Raw genomic sequence first — 16,307 nt, 5'->3', positions numbered from 1 at the left:
AACAACCAGGTAGATATAACACATACTTATTACTGGTTTGAACATGCATGTCTAAACATTCAAACGTGTAAACATGTAAATATCAAAACACTAACCACCAAATAGCTACATAACTAGCTTTATGACCTTTGTAAACACCTCTTTGTATATCAAATTATATTTAAATTTACTTCTACACTTTACAATAGCAAAAGCTTCACAAGATTAATGTGTCACTGCAATTGTTAACTTAGTTAGTTTCTGCTTTCAATTAGATGAAATTGACTTTTTCATAGAAGGAAATGGAAAGTTGCACGGGTACAATGTGATGATAATAATAATAAATATCAGTAATTACAGTAATTACAGAAGTCCAGACTTGGATAAAAAAAAAAAAAAACTAGTTTTAAAATGTTTTCGTACAGGGACCTTTATAAAGTCTTTAATGTGCAGACTAGTTTACCACAAAGGCGTTGTTATTACTGTTCTAAATGTATCATTAGCTACATGCATGGATGCTTAGTCATGCACCCCCATGTGACGCATAGACGAGAGAAACCTGTGGTAGACATACAATGATCAGTGAGTGCTGAGCTGCTTATATTTGGTTCAGTTACAGCGGGATGATGGGTGATCAGACCCAGCACCCTGTTTTCTTTGAGTGTGAGAGTCTTAAAGAAGGACATCTGACGAGATTACAAAAATACTTCGGTATTCACCGCAAATCAGGGTGCGGTCCGGTGACGAGAGTGGACGAAAACGTCTACAGTGTGGTTTTCCGAAATAAAAAAGGTAATTTTATCATGCCTTTGAACGAACTTTGTTATGCATGAAATATCCTACAGTTGTCGAAGACTTACAAATGACCATTAGTTAATTTACTATTCTCTTTCGGTTAAAATAGCCGTAACAGAAAGGTCTCAGCTGTTTAAAAGATCTTATATTTCCACTGTGATGTACTGTTGGAAGTGGGTGTAGTGAAAAAGGAAACGTAATCGAAAGTTTGTCTGGAAAGCGAAACTTAATGTTATACAAAGCATTTGGTGGTCAGCAGCTACGAGTTCAGGAAATTACCGAACCTCTCATTTTTGAAGTCTTTCCCCTGTAAATGGGCTGTTTAGACAGAGGCAGAGAGCTACCCAGATATCTCTGCATATGCAGTTTTTATTGTATTTGCTGTTTGTACGAGTTAGTAGAGGAAGTAAAATAAGCTGTACAAGCCCTTAAGCAGAGGTAGACTTTGAAATCATCTGCATGCTTTTATTACTGGTGTAGTCAGGGAAACATTGTGCGTGTGACACATTTGATATTAAATTAGACGTTTTATATTTTTGTCACTCAGTGAAAAGAGAAGAAAAAACACGATGAAGAATGGCAAAGGAAGAAAAATAAAAAAAATACTTAGGTTATATAAGGAATTCAGTCTGTAATTTGCAATATCTGTCTACAGATCAGCAGCGAGTACTTCAGAGATCAGAGCATGTTTTGGAGCTTGAAGATCGTTGCTCGGTGATCTTTGTCCGAGAAAGTTTGGAAAATGACACCTCTCACCTCACCAGCCCCACTTCTGCTCTAGCAGAGGTAAAGTTCATACATTAATTTAATCATGTTTTTTTTAATAGTTTTATGTATCCACATTAAATGAATGTTGTAAATTCGATTATATTATTAATGTAAGGACAATTTGCTATATGTTAATAGCCGTTTGTATTTGCATGTCTTTCTCAGGCACAGACTCCTGAGAACATTCCCGCCTCGTCTCTTCCACCAAGCGATGAAGAGTATGAACTACACGTTGATAATTATCTCCTTCGTTACCTGAAAGAATGTCCTCATGCTCAGCAAGAACTTGAGAACATGCTTGCCTGTTTAGCCTGCTCTGCTGATCTTTACTGTGAGGAGGGGAGAGTTTTAGTCAGGAGGCGAGCTCAACCTGGTGCTGCAGATGAAGTTAGTGATTGGAAAGCTGAGGTAGACGCTCTCTTTGGTGGCTACTTTTGCTATCATGAGGTAAACCCTGACAAAGTTGAAGCTTTGGTTCAGTCCAGCAACTCTTGTCAGACTGCAGGTGAGGTGAAGGTGTACACAGATGAGTCTGGGATGGCTGTTGTTGTTGGAGAACTGTCTCTGGTTCATGCCAGGTTGTTAGACACTGAGCAACCTTCAAGTTTACGTGACGATATGGCATCTCTGAGTTTAAGAGAGGAAAGCACAACCATTGCTAGCTACAGCCTTTGTGATGGGCTCCAGGTGTTTGTGTGTCAGGGTGACATCACCAAGCAACACGCTGATGCTCTGGTAAATGCAGCCAATCAGGACTTGGAGCACTCTGCAGGTGTTGCTGCTGCACTGAGTCGAGCTGGTGGTCCTGAAATACAGAGAGAGAGTGATGAATTAGTGAAGTGTTTGGGGAAAATTCCCATAGGAGACACAGTAGTGACCACAGGGGGTAACTTAAAGTGCAAGAAACTGCTTCATGCAGTTGGGCCCTCAGGTGGAAAACCAAGTAAGAGAGATAAGATGTTACTGGAGAAAACTGTGCATTGTGCTTTAAAGTTTTCAGAAATAATGGAGTTTCAGTCCATAGCCATTCCTTGTATCAGCTCAGGTGTGTCTGGGGTTACTCTCACTGTGTGCACTGAGGCAACTGTTGCTGCTGTGAAGGACTTTGGCAGTGTGGGAGGTCGAAGTCTGGGCAAAATCATCCTGATTGATAACAGAGAGGAGGCGGTGAGGGCCATACAGGAAGCATGTGACAGGCTTCTCCAAGGGATAGATACACCTGATGAAGATACGGCAAGAGGAGCCACTGCCAGAGCTCCTGGAGGCAGAGTCCACATGGAGGTTATTCAGGGATCGATCGAGAGCCAACAGGTGAGAAATGTTGCTGTAATGACGACACTTCACAATAAGACACATTTTCTAAATCTCCTGCTCTTCTCCTAGGTGGATGCTTTGGTGTCTCCTATGGTTGGCCATGATCCTCTTTCTACCCGTGTTGGAAATGCTTTGTTTGAAGTAGCTGGACCACAGCTGACCACAAGGTTTAGAAAGGAAGCAGAAGATGAAACAATGCCTGGTGACTCAGTACTGCTGGAGGGCTTACCTGGACTTCAGTCTAATGCAGTCTTCTTCCTCAATCTTGTTCCCTGGGATGGTGACCCAGACGGAGTTGCAGTCCAGGTGAGATAGTAAAGGAGGGATTTTATTATTCTGTCTGTTTGTGAGGACAACTTTAACTTAGCTATTTGTCATAATGCAGTATTTTTACCCATTATAGGTTCTTCGAATGGGCATCAAAAAGATCCTGTCTTCCTGTGAGAAGAAAGGATTCAGATCTGTTGCTCTTCCCGTCCTCGGTGCTGGGATGGCCCTGCAATTTCCTGTCAGTGTAGTGGAGAGAGTGTTAATGGAGGAAGTTTATGTATTTGAAGAGGAGCGGGTGGGAATCACACCATTCCTGATCCACATCGTCATTCAATCTAATGATGAGGAGAGACACGAGGTAATGTCAAAGAATTTTACCCTAAATATTGGCTCCTGAGTGTTGCGTGTCGAGAAACACTTTGGCAAAGAAAAGATACGTCCATATCAGTATTTTTTTTTAACTTTTCATTGAATGTTCGATTATTTTCTTCGCAGGCATCTGATGTTGTCCAAACTGACAAATTCACTCAAAAAGTCCGAGATCCAGGTGAGTATAGAATATGAGAAAGAATGAAAAATAATAATACCCAAAGTGCTGGAGTAATGCATCTAAATTTACTAAATTAACAGCCTGAGGGCAATAGCTCAAACTCAAATTATTCAGACAGTCCAATATTTCATTATCCTTCCTAATGATTGCTTTTAGTTAAACCCCTTTGGCTCTAACTCTGTTTTTCATTTAGGAGTGGGGTTTTTTATTGCTATAACTATGAACCATGTACTGCTTACTGTTCAGAGTCAACTTTCTCCTCTAGATTCAACAACAATGAGGCTGGTCCTGCTGGGAAAAACTGGAGCTGGGAAAAGTCACCTGGGTAACACCATTCTTGGAGAGGAGCTCTTTGCCACCTACCCCTCTCCAAACTCTGGAACAATGAAATGCCAAACAGAAACCAAAACAGTCAGTGGAAGAAGCATCACTCTGATCGACACCCCTGGTTTCTTTGACACAGGAAGGTCTGAGGAAGATCTGAAGCCTGAGATAATGAGCTGTATGACAGAGTGTGCTCCTGGGCCTCATGCTTTTCTCATTGTGCTTCGAGTGGATAAATTCACAGAGCACGAGCAGGCTGTCATCACTAAGATAGTTCAGTATTTCTCAGAAGAAGCTCTAAAATATGCTGTAGTTGTTTTCACTCACGGTGAACAGCTTGAGAAAGAGATGAAAATTGAAGATTTTGTCAGTCAGAACAAAAATCTGAGTGATCTGGTGTCAAAGTGTGGTGGTCGGTGTCACGTCTTTGATAACAAACACTGGAACAACAACCAGCCAAATAACTACAGGAGCAACCAGTTCCAGGTGGAGGAGTTGCTGAAAACAATAGAAAAAATGGTGGTGGAAAAAAACGGAGGTTACTACACAAATAAAATGCTGCAACATGTGGAGACGGCAATACAGAAACGGGTCGAGCACATTTCGTACTCAATGCCAGATAAAACTGCAGAAGAGATCAGAAACCAGGGTAAATCTGATGTGTGCAACAGCTTTCTGACCAAACTGACAGGGATTGCAACAGGAGCTTTGCTTGGTGCTTTTTTTGGTGTAGCAGCAATGGTTGGATTAGCTGTCACAGCTATGAAAAACTTAATGTTAATGAACGCTGTAAAAAAGGCTCCAGCATTAATGGGAGTGTCGGCAGCAGCAGCAGGACAAACAGCATTAGTAGTCGCTGGAGCCACAGGTCTGGGGGCAGCAACAGCAGGAGGAGTATATGGTGGCTTGCTTGGATATGAAGCAGCTAATGATGCTAAGTCACCATCAGAAGCTGCACAGAGAACATATGAGGCTATAGTGGAGAAAGGAAAGTCTCTTATCAGGTTTAAGTGAGATTTTTTTAATAATTATTATCCAGGTAGTGAAAAGGAAAAAAGCATCTTATTTTTTCTTGATGTCCTTACACTACACATATTAGTACTACATACATCGAAGAAAACATTTTAATTATCTGGAGTCAGGTTTGTTGGCAAATAGCTGAAAAGATGAGAAACCAGGCTAAAACTTATGTGATGTGAATGATCTAAATGACAGGGACTGAAACCAGGCCTTTGCTAGGGTGTTTTTCGGTGCAGTAATGCTGGCTGAATTTGCTATCAAAGCTGTGAAGAACCCAGAACCGGTGAATGTTGCAACAAAGCGTTTCACATCAGCACATGTGCCAGCTGCAGAAGATCAAACAACACTAGTAGTTGCTGGAGCAGTAGGCTTGGTGGGAGCAGCAGCAGCAGGAGGAGGTGTAATGGGAGGTGTTTGGAAATGAAGCCGCTAAGGATGCAGAGTCACTTTCAGAAGCTGTACAGGGAACATACAAGGCTGTAGAAGGAAAAAGAAAATCTCTCACTCAGTTAAAGTAAAATTTGTTTTTACAATAATCAGATATTCCTGTAAACATTTGATTATTTCATTTTCTTTTGATGTTGTTACATTACAATTAATGTTTACATTTTAAAAGGTGGTACACATTACATAACACTTTATTCAATAACAAATGTTTGCCTGATAGCGGTGGTGGGAACATATCGTTTGGTGTGTTTATGATAAATTTTTGTTTAATATGTTTGCGAGCCATAAAAAAATTAAAACGACGAGTTTAAAGAGGCTCACAGGGTCTATAAGTATAGTTATGTTTGTGAGGTTGTTCCTCAGTCCACTGTGATCATAATTTTTCATTCAATTGTGACTAAAGGAGAAGACTGTTTGGGACCATAAAACACAGGCTACTGAAGACTGAAGAAATTAGGTTGTGTTTGATTTTTCTGAAATTGTCAAATCTCTATTTTTACTTAACTGTAAATGATCTGATAATGATAGAACTACTTGATATATGTATGATATATTGGTGATGTGATTGAAGGATGAAAGATGGCTTATTAAACAATAAAAACACTAATTTTCCAAAAGTTTTCAAAGTTTTTCCATTTATCTATTTTCTTTTGTTTTCAGACAGGTTTTCCCAGGTCATAGTGTGTGTGAATTTGCATGAGCATACACTCTTTTTCCATTTTACATATCTATTTTTACACATATTCACATTTTTTTTAAAAGCTCTTTAGAGAGCTGTCGACAATCTTTAGGGCCACTTGGTGCCAGTACATGATTTTGAAGGTTTATAAAAATGCTGCCATGAAGTGCAATTTTTGCCTCTATTTGTTCCTGTTTACGGTCAAGTTCAATTTCTGTCACACTGTTGCATGACAGTGTTATGCAAACTGTGCAAGATTGAGGAACTAGATACCACTCAGGCTATTAGTTCTTTCCCGTAAATATAGGTGAGGCCAAGCACACACTTATTTATTATTCATGCTTTCCATATTCTTAGTATTGACAGCATGCAGCTGTCCTTTCTGTCCTTTTGGTAATCTACTGTAACCTTTGTACTGGTAATGAGGTTTTAATGTACTAAAACTAGAAGAAACTGAAGAAACTTAAAAGCTGTGTTTATGATGGCTTAAAAAGTGGAAGCTTTATATCTTCCAAGTGCGGTGGAAAATTCTTTCTGGAGTTCCCCTGATAAGTGTGTGAATGCAGCATGAACACTGACTCTTCAACAGCTTGGTTATAAGCGACACCTGTTCACTTAGTCTCTCTATACTTGCCTTCAGCTGAAGGAAGGTGATTCTTGGTGTTATGCCAGAGTGAAGAAATTATCAAGTCAAGTCAAGTCAAGTTTATTTATAGAGCACATTTAAAAACAACCAAGGCTGACCAAAGTGCTGTACAGTAAATACAGATAAAAATACAATAGAACACAATTTCATAATAACACCTCGCTGATAAAAATAAAATAAAAATATATAAAACAAATAAATTAAACCTTTCTAAAAGCCAATGAAAAGAGGTGAGTTTTAAGAGCGGTTTTAAAAGTTTCTAGGCTTTTGGAGAATCTGACGTGAGGAGGTAAACTGTTCCACAGTCTGGGTGCAGCCACAGCAAACGCCCTCTCTCCCTTTGTCTTTAATTTATACCTGGGAACATCTAAAAGCATCAGGTCGGCTGACCTCAAAGGTGTTTGGAAAATTTCAAAATTATATCATCTTTGTCATATTTACCACATTGAATAACAGCTTTGAAGTGTTAATATATGCAGGTAGTTTAGTGATAGTGCAACAGTTCAATCTGTGAGTGCCACTGTTAAAGTTGATTTGGTGAGCTTGTTTCTATTCTTGTATTTACATCTAATTTTCAGCTGTGCCTCAGGCTTCAGTGTTTCAGTTCACTTTGTGTTTTTTTAACTGCTGATTGATGTATTTATTTTAGCTGTTACATGCACCACTGTGGTCGCCAGGCTGTTGATCCTCAAGTGTGAAATTTGTGGAACGTGTGCTTAAAGTGGCTGTTCTGAGGCTGTTCATCAGTTGCTATGAGCCACATATTCTTAGCACAGTTCAACAGTTTGCCTGATAAAATAAGTTAATAAATATACCTCTTTTTTTTCTTTGGGCATCAAACTTATGGTAGAACATTTAAAGACCATATTGTGATTAATATTTCATAATATATGGATTTGATGGAGATTGCAAAAATTAATTGGGTGAAATAAATCTTATCAGATATCCATACTATAGTACACACTGGAACACACACAACTTACTTTCCTAATTCTGAATGGCTACAGATGAATCCAGTCACTTTACCATATCCAAAAATAGGGGACAGCCAGCAGACTGTAGCCAACAGATCTGCTGTGTTGGTGTGGCTGCCAAAGACTAGCAGGGTGAATGCTTGCCAGTATGAGAACATGAACTCCTGTCCTTTCTCAGATTAGTCTGATCCTTGTTTTTGATATAGAGTCATTTGTCACTTTACATGTGTGCTTTCATAAATGTTGTTGGTTCAGGGAGCTGCTGATAAGCTTCATGGCTGGTTTGTGTTGGTGTTTACTTAGTATAACTGTGGTTTTACTCATGCATTCATGCTGCATCTCAATACAAGCGTCCAAAGTTTGTAGATGAATAAAAAGTTTACTTAAGTGTAGTATGGGGGGTCATGGTAACCATTAAAATTAGACTTCCGGCCCAGTCTCCAAAGCCATCTTAAGGATTTATTGTTGGAAACTTAACCAAAATTGTTACAAATTAAAAACTATGTAACTATATGTGGTGTGTATTGTTAACATATCAAAAGCAATATACAAAGATCTAAAATATGTCACATGTGATGTTAGACCTCTTCTTCAGAGTCAATAGACTGATCTGGTCAAAGTGAGTTTATTACTGCCATTGTTTAACAACACATGGGCATACAGGTAATGGGGGTTGTAAATATCACATTACTTTGGATCTCGGACCTCTTCTTCAAAGTCAAATAAGGTCCACCTTCCACAAAACATTAGGGAAATGATAACGATATATGAGGATTTTAAATATCAAATTATAATTTGGAGGTCACATTTGACCTCTGACATCAGTTTTACATTTCTCACATGCCTTTCTTTCAAGTTGACCCCAAAATGTGTTGCAGCTGTAAAAATAAAGAGAATGAGGCAGTTAAAAACATGCTATAACATTATATAACAAGCTCGAGTTATTCATGTCCACTTATTTACAAATAACTCATTTTATTTCAAGAAGGAGAGATTATTAGAAAGAAATGAACATGATTTATTGATGTACAGAATTTAGATAGAGGTATTTGGCGGTTAGAATTCAATGGCCCGTCTCGAAGGAAAGGAATCCCAGCGGTGATAGAGATTACAGCAGGGCACCCTGGAGTCTAGACGCTGGTGGTGGAGATAAAGATGGAGATGTAAATGGAGCCTGAGTGATAAAAGGTGGTGATGGGAGGAGGTGGGATGCATGAAGGCGTTTGCAAAGGAGAATGACAGAGCTCCAGTGAGATTTAAAGTATGCTGCGTGAATGCTGACTGACCTGAAGAAGGCCAGGAAAAAGATGATTGGACTAGACCAGTGTTATTGCAAACAGCTTGACAGTGTGGGAAAGAGGAAGTGATGTGAAGCTTAGATTTAGCAGGCTACACCTGAGAGCAGACAGATGTTAGAGGTTTCATCTTCCTTACTGAACTTACCCATAAGCTTCGTTACTAAACATTTAAGGAAAACATTTTATTGATATAAAGGAATGCCCCACGTGAACTATATTCACAAATAAAAATTCATAGAAATAACAGAATTATACTCAAATGAAATAACAAAAGCATGCACTTTTGCTCTTGTTTTTACTGCATTACAAAGTTTTTAAAGTATCTTTTAAAATCACAAAGAAACAAAAATGAATGTGTGCAAAACCACAATACCATTTCTTTAAAAGTAAATACTGCGCAGAGATTGAGCTGGTTGGTGAAGGTTTGCGCAGCTGTACAAGGCAGAGAAACAACACAGTGCATCTGACCTTCAAACAGTTGTTTCTCTTAAGGAAAAAAAGTGAATAGGCTTGAAGAAGGGAAATCAAAGTGAAGTTTAAGAAGGCTTAAAGGGTTTATTATAACTTCCACTGCTTGCCAAAGGCTACGCATTCAGTCCAGTGATGTGCCCTGGAGCTGTTTACTTGCTGCTGTTCTAAATTTATCACGAATTTGATGCAGTTGTTGGGTCACGTGGCCCCCGTGACGTACCAGCACTCATTTTGCGCCCGTGTCATAACGGCACAACTCATCTCTCAGGATCAGCTGTAGATCTGATGCCTGCTACACGCTCTACATAGCTTTAGTTACAGCGGGATGATGGGTGATATGTACCATTACCCGGTTTTCTTTGAGTGCTACGGTCTCCGCGAAGAGCATATAAAAGGAATAGAAACATATTTCCGTTGCGCCATCTCGGGCGGAGGAGACTGCGGCCCACTGATAAGACTGGGTGAGGACGTCTATGGTATTGCTTTCAGATATGAAAGGGGTAGGTAAATCATTAATTTTAATATGGGTACATATATTTAAATATATTTCGTATGCTTTTTCACGAGACGTCATATAGTTGTCGAAGTATGCAAACGGCCAGTCGTAATTATTTGTTTATTATTTTCTTTTTGCTAAGATTTGCTAAAAACAGTCAGAACAACGAGGTTTAAAATATTGAGGGAAAACTTAATGATGAGCTGCATGAAAGAAAACCTGAACAGGAAGAGTCTATAAGGGTCTATCGAAAGTGAAAGTTAACCATTCAGTTAAGGCTGTGCGACAGAACTGAAACGACCAGTTATTATGTAACTGGTGGTATCTTCTTCTCTATGGATGAGTTGTTAAGGAGAAGACTGGAATATTGCAGTACACTCAAGTACAAATGCAGTTTTTGTTGCATCAGTGGAACAAATGTGGGTTGACAGAGGTAGTAAAATCAGCAAGTAGGGGAGACCGGGGATAGTTGTAACATTTTTGACATTTCTGTCTGTAAATTGAAGCTCTTTTAAGGTGGTGGATTCAAAATGTAATGCAAAGTATTTACATGTCTCTGCTATTAAATAGTGCAGCTATTTTCTCTGCAGCACAATTACCCATTGCATGGTGTGGCCTCAAACACGAAGAGTGAAATGTTACAATTAACCCCGTAGTCTGGGTGAGTTGTAACATATCCTGGGGTGAAATGTAACACAATGAAATAAGGGTACTAACAAAACATTAACATGTAATCTTTTTTATTCAACACATGAATGCACTTAGAGCCATTTATGTAGCTGTGTGTGTGTGTGACAGAATGTAGAAATCTAGCTTTTGAACATATTCCAACCCCCCAAAAAAGACAAATTATGGAATTTTCTGCAACTGAATATTTCATTAATTTTGGTTGGTCTTCCTTGAGTTTGGCCTCATTGGCTCAGTGGGCATTATAACCTACAACTCTTGCACCAATTTTGAACATAACAATGAAGCTGAAAAAATGTAGTTGTTCACCAGCATCGCAATTCCATTACTTTTTATCATGGCTTACCTTGGTGTGGTTTGCAAAGTGCTTCAGAAAGATGAGGAAATCTGTTTCTTGCACCCATCCTGATTTATTTCCACTACCAGTACTTCCTACTGGTCCATCTCTGACACAGTGGTCTGCATAATGTATGTGTGGGAACACAAACAGTGAAGTAATTGTGTTGCCAATGGCATTAACCACATATACAAAAGCGACCAGTGAACCTCTCTCTGCTGATGTCGTTGCCCCAACTTGTTTAATATAAGTTAAAGTAAAAGTGTGGTAAGTTGTAAAATCTGCATTATTGTTACAACTAACCCAGACTGTTGCTGTTACAACTGACTGACTCCTATAGCCATGAACTAGCTAACATTACAGCCAACGGCTAAAACATTAGCTCTATAGACCTACACAGAATATATCCCCATAGACATACAAATAACATAATTCAAGTTTGATGAGTTTAACTGCAAAGCAGATAATGCTATTAGAAATTGAAATAAAGTAGAAAAACTTACTTTTTGGCATACAAATTACTTTTTTTCATGTTAAATTGTCTGTGTTTGACAAAATGTGCTGATTTTTCACATGTGATAGCAGAACTGAATTGGGCATGCACAGGATGAGTCACATCATTTGAAACTTAGCCCTGATTGGAGAAATTGGAAGTGTTACAACTGACCCACGTTACAACTATCCCAGGTCAAGTAAAATCGGCAATAAATCCAAGGGCAAGTTGTTGAAAGGCATTTGTAACATATGACAGGCATGAGATGTAAAGAATAAAAGGAAGGAGGCTTTAAAGAAAATAATTTACTATATATATAATTTAAATGTAAAACAAATCCACTGTATGACTCCAGATGTCTGTCTACAGATCAGCAGCGAGTCCTTAAAAGATCAGAGCATGTTTTGGAGCTTGGAGATCGTCATTTGGTGATCACAGTCCGAGAAAGTCTGGAAACTTACACCATCCCCACTGCTACAGTAGCGGTACATTTTGTATATTAATTTAATCAAGGTTTTTAAATGTGGAATAGCTAATAAATTTATAACTATAGGAACACACACAACACACACACACATCATCAAATCATCAATTTATATATACACATATATATATATAAGGTGGTAAGGTGGTCTTTGTTGCCGATTGATACCTCCTCTCATTTGCATTTCTTCCCAATCACAGACTACTGAGAACATTGCTGCCTCGTCTCTTCCACCAAGTGATGAAGAGTATGAACTACACGTTGATAATTATCTCCTTCGTTACCTGAAAGAATGTCCACATGCTCAGCAAGAACTTGAGAACATGCTTGCCTGTTTAGCCTGCTCTGCTGATCTTTACTGTGAGGAGGGGAGAGTTTTAGTCAGGAGGCGAGCTCAACCTGGTGCTGCAGATGAAGTTAGTGATTGGAAAGCTGAGGTAGACGCTCTCTTTGGTGGCTACTTTTGCCATTATGAGGTAAACCCTGACAAAGTTGAAGCTTTGGTTCAGTCCAGCAGCTCTTGTCAGACTGCAGGTGAGGTGAAGGTGTACACAGATGAGTCTGGGATGGCTGTTGTTGTTGGAGAACTGTCTCTGGTTCATGCCAGGTTGTTAGACATCGAGCAGTCTTCAAGTTTACGTGACAATATGGCATCTCTGAGTTTAAGAGAGGAAAGCACAACCATTGCTAGCTACAGCCTTTGTGATGGGCTCCAGGTGTTTGTGTGTCAGGGTGACATCACCAAGCAACACGCTGATGCTCTGGTTAATGCAGCCAATCAGGACTTGGAGCACTCTGCAGGTGTTGCTGCTGCACTGAGTCGAGCTGGTGGTCCTGAAATACAGAGAGAGAGTGATGAATTAGTGAAGTGTTTGGGGAAAATTCCCATAGGAGAAACAGTAGTGACCACAGGGGGTAACTTAAAGTGCAAGAAACTGCTTCATGCAGTTGGGCCTGTAGGTGGAAAAGCAAGTGACAGAGATAAGATGTTACTGGAGAAAACTGTGCATTGTGCTTTAAATTTATCAGAAATAATGGAGTTTCAGTCCATAGCCATTCCTTGTATCAGCTCAGGTGTGTCTGGGGTTCCTCTCACTGTGTGCACTGAGGCAACTGTTGCTGCTGTGAAGGACTTTGGCAGTGTGGGAGGTCGAAGTTTGAGGAAAATCATCCTGATTGATAACAAAGAGGAGGCAGTGAGGGCCATGCAGGAAGCATGTGACAGGCTTCTCCAAGGGATAGATGCACCTGATGAAGATACAGCAAGAGGAGCCACTGCCAGAGCTCCTGGAGGCAGAGTCCACATGGAGGTTATTCAGGGATCGATCGAGAGCCAACAGGTGAGAAACACTGCTGTAATTAAAATAAACAACACCTTGCAATAAAACACATTTTCTAAGCTCACCAAATCTCCTGCTCTTCTCCTAGGTGGATGCTGTGGTGTCTCCTATGGTTGGCCATGATCCTCTCTCTACCTGTGTTGGAAATGCTTTGTTTGAAGTAGCTGGACCACAGCTGACCACAAGGTTTAGAAAGGAAGCAGAAGATGAAACAATGCCTGGTGACTCAGTACTGCTGGAGGGCTTACCTGGACTTCAGTCTAATGCAGTCTTCTTCCTCAATCTTGTTCCCTGGGATGGTGACCCAGACGGAGTTGCAGTCCAGGTGAGATAGTGGGAGAGGTGGGATTTTATTATTCTGTCTGTTTGTGAGGACATTTTTTAATGAAGCCATTTGTCATAATGCAGCATTGTTATGTGTTATAGGTTCTTCGAATGGGCATCAACACAATCCTATCTTCTTGTGCGAAGAAAAGATTCAGATCTGTTGCTCTTCCCGTCCTCGGTGCTGGGATGGCCCTGCAGTTTCCTGTCAGTGAGGTGGTGAGGGCTTTAAAGGAGGAAGTTCATGTATTTGAAGAGGAGCAGGTGGGCATCACACCACTCCTGATCCGCATCGTCATTCACCCCGATGACGAGGACTCACACAAGGTAATGACATAGCACTTTTCCTTAAATATTGGCTCCTAACCATTAGTGTGCTGAGTGTTGAAAAACACTTTGGAAAAGTAAAGTTACGTTCCATATCAATATTTGTTTCATTTTACTTTGTAATGAATCGTTTTTTCTTCACTCTATTACATGAACTACACAAGATAATAATAATTACTTTTTTCATCTGCATTTCCATCTGATGAGTTTTTACAAGGATTGCTATTGATGTTGATACTTTGTTGTCTTTGCAGGCATTTGATGTTTTCCAAAATGACAATTTCACTCAACATGTTCACCAAAAGGTCCACGATCTAGGTGAGTATAGAATAGTGAGAAAGAATGAAAAATAATAATACCCAAAGTGCTGGAGTAATGCATGTAAATTTACCAAATTAACAGCCTGAGGGCAATAGCTCAAACTCTTAATGGAGTGGATTATTCAGACAGTCCAATATTTCATTATCCTTCCTAATGATTTCCTTTTATTAATTACCAGATACTTCTTCCAGTAAAACCCTTTGGCTCTAACACTAGTTTTTCATTTAGAAGTGTGTTTTTTGTAAGTAAAACTATAAACTATCTACTGCTTTCTGTTCAAAACCTCAAACCACAAAGAAACGTCTCTCTTTGCAGCAGCAAAAAAAAAAAGAGAAAAAAAACAAGAGAGAGACAAATGTACTTAACAGAGTCAACTTTCTCCTGTAGAGTCAACAACGATGAGGTTGGTCCTGCTGGGAAAAACTGGATCTGGGAAAAGTCACCTGGGTAACACCATTCTTGGAGAGGAGCACTTTACCTTTTATGACTCTCCAAACTCTGGAACAATGAAATGCCAAACAGAAACCAAAACAGTCAGTGGAAGAAGCATCACTCTGATCGACACCCCTGGTTTCTTTGACACAGGAAGGTCTGAGGAAGATCTGAAGCCTGAGATAATGAGCTGTATGACAGAGTGTGCTCCTGGGCCTCATGCTTTTCTCATTGTGCTTCAAGTGGGTAAATTCACAGAGCACGAGCAGGCTGTCATCACTAAGATAGTTCAGTATTTCTCAGATGAAGCTCTAAAATATGCTGTAGTTGTTTTCACTCACGGTGACCAGCTCGACAAAAAGATGAAAATTGAAGATTTTGTCAGTCAGAACAAAAATCTGAGTGATCTGGTGTCAAAGTGTGGTGGTCGGTGTCACGTCTTTGATAACGAACACTGGAACAACAACCAGCCAAACAACTACAGGAGCAACCAGTTCCAGCTGGAGGAGTTGCTGAAAACAATAGAAAATATGGTGGTGGAAAAAAACGGAGGTTACTACACAAATAAAATGCTGCAACATGTGGAGACGGCAATACAGAAACGGGTCGAGCACATTTCGTACTCAATGCCAGATAAAACTGCAGAAGAGATCAGAAACCAGGCTAAAACTGATGTGTGCAACAGGTTTCTGACCAAACTGACAGGGATTGCAACAGGAGCTTTGCTCGGTGCTTTTTTTGGTGTAGCAGCGCTGGTTGGATTAGCTGTCACAGCCATGAATAACGTAATGTTAATGAACGCTGTAAAAAAGGCTCCAGCATTAATGGGAGTGTCGTCAGCAGCAGCAGGAGAAGCAGCTGTAGGAGTTGCTGGAGCAGCTTGTGTGGCAGTAGCAGCAGCAGGAGGAGTATTTGGTGGCTTCATTGGAAATGAAGCAGCTAATGATGCTAAGTCCCCATCAGATGCTGCACAGAGAGCGTGTGAGGCTATAGTGGAGAAAGGAAAGTCTCTTATCAGGTTTAAGTGAGATTTTTATAATTATCATCCAGGTAGTGGAAGGGAAAAAAGCATCTTATTATTTCTTGATGTTCTTACACTTCACATAATAACTGCATAATAATACTACATACATCGAAGATAACATGTTAAATTATTTGGAATCAGGTTTGTTGGCAAATTGTTGAATACTTATCTAGCAGTTACCTTTTTTGTGGACTTTTTGCATAATCTTCTGAGGGCCTTAATGCATTGTAGTCATATTTTTTTTCCTGTGGACGAATGTCTCAGACCGAGAAGCATCACAGACAAACAAGTCAACAAGTAAGTCAAAAAACTGTGGTGGGAGTTGGTTTTGTTAACTTGTCATGGAATATTTAGTCATGTTACATATTTCTAAGATATTGTTGACCCTGTTTTGTCCCTGTTGCTTTTAAGCAATAAAAAAAACTAATTTCTGGGGAGTTTTCCATTTTTTCCAGTTCTTCTTTCGTTTTGAGAATACTGCTTTTAGGCAGGATTGTCATACTGCAC

At 39.7% G+C, this 16,307-nt stretch overlaps 1 protein-coding gene across 1 annotated transcript; it reads left to right on the top strand.

Moving 5' to 3' along the window:
- The first annotated feature begins 511 nt into the window (after positions 1-511).
- LOC101474796 (uncharacterized) lies at positions 512-16,233 on the top strand. The gene is made up of 14 exons (XM_076882193.1): positions 512-771; positions 1,430-1,560; positions 1,708-2,853; positions 2,926-3,162; positions 3,260-3,484; positions 3,622-3,673; positions 3,942-5,010; positions 9,821-10,035; positions 11,918-12,033; positions 12,233-13,372; positions 13,461-13,697; positions 13,799-14,023; positions 14,278-14,341; positions 14,732-16,233. The coding sequence occupies exons 1-14, from the start codon at positions 603-605 to the stop codon at positions 15,802-15,804; spliced, it is 6,099 nt and encodes a 2,032-aa protein (XP_076738308.1). The 5' UTR covers positions 512-602; the 3' UTR covers positions 15,805-16,233.
- The last annotated feature ends 74 nt before the right edge of the window (positions 16,234-16,307 follow it).

The sequence above is a fragment of the Maylandia zebra genome, linkage group LG3 (genome assembly GCF_041146795.1).
Source record: "Maylandia zebra isolate NMK-2024a linkage group LG3, Mzebra_GT3a, whole genome shotgun sequence".
NCBI lineage: Eukaryota > Metazoa > Chordata > Actinopteri > Cichliformes > Cichlidae > Maylandia > Maylandia zebra.
The sequence above is the reverse complement of the archived record's forward strand: the minus strand, read 5'-3'. Positions and strand labels throughout refer to the sequence as shown.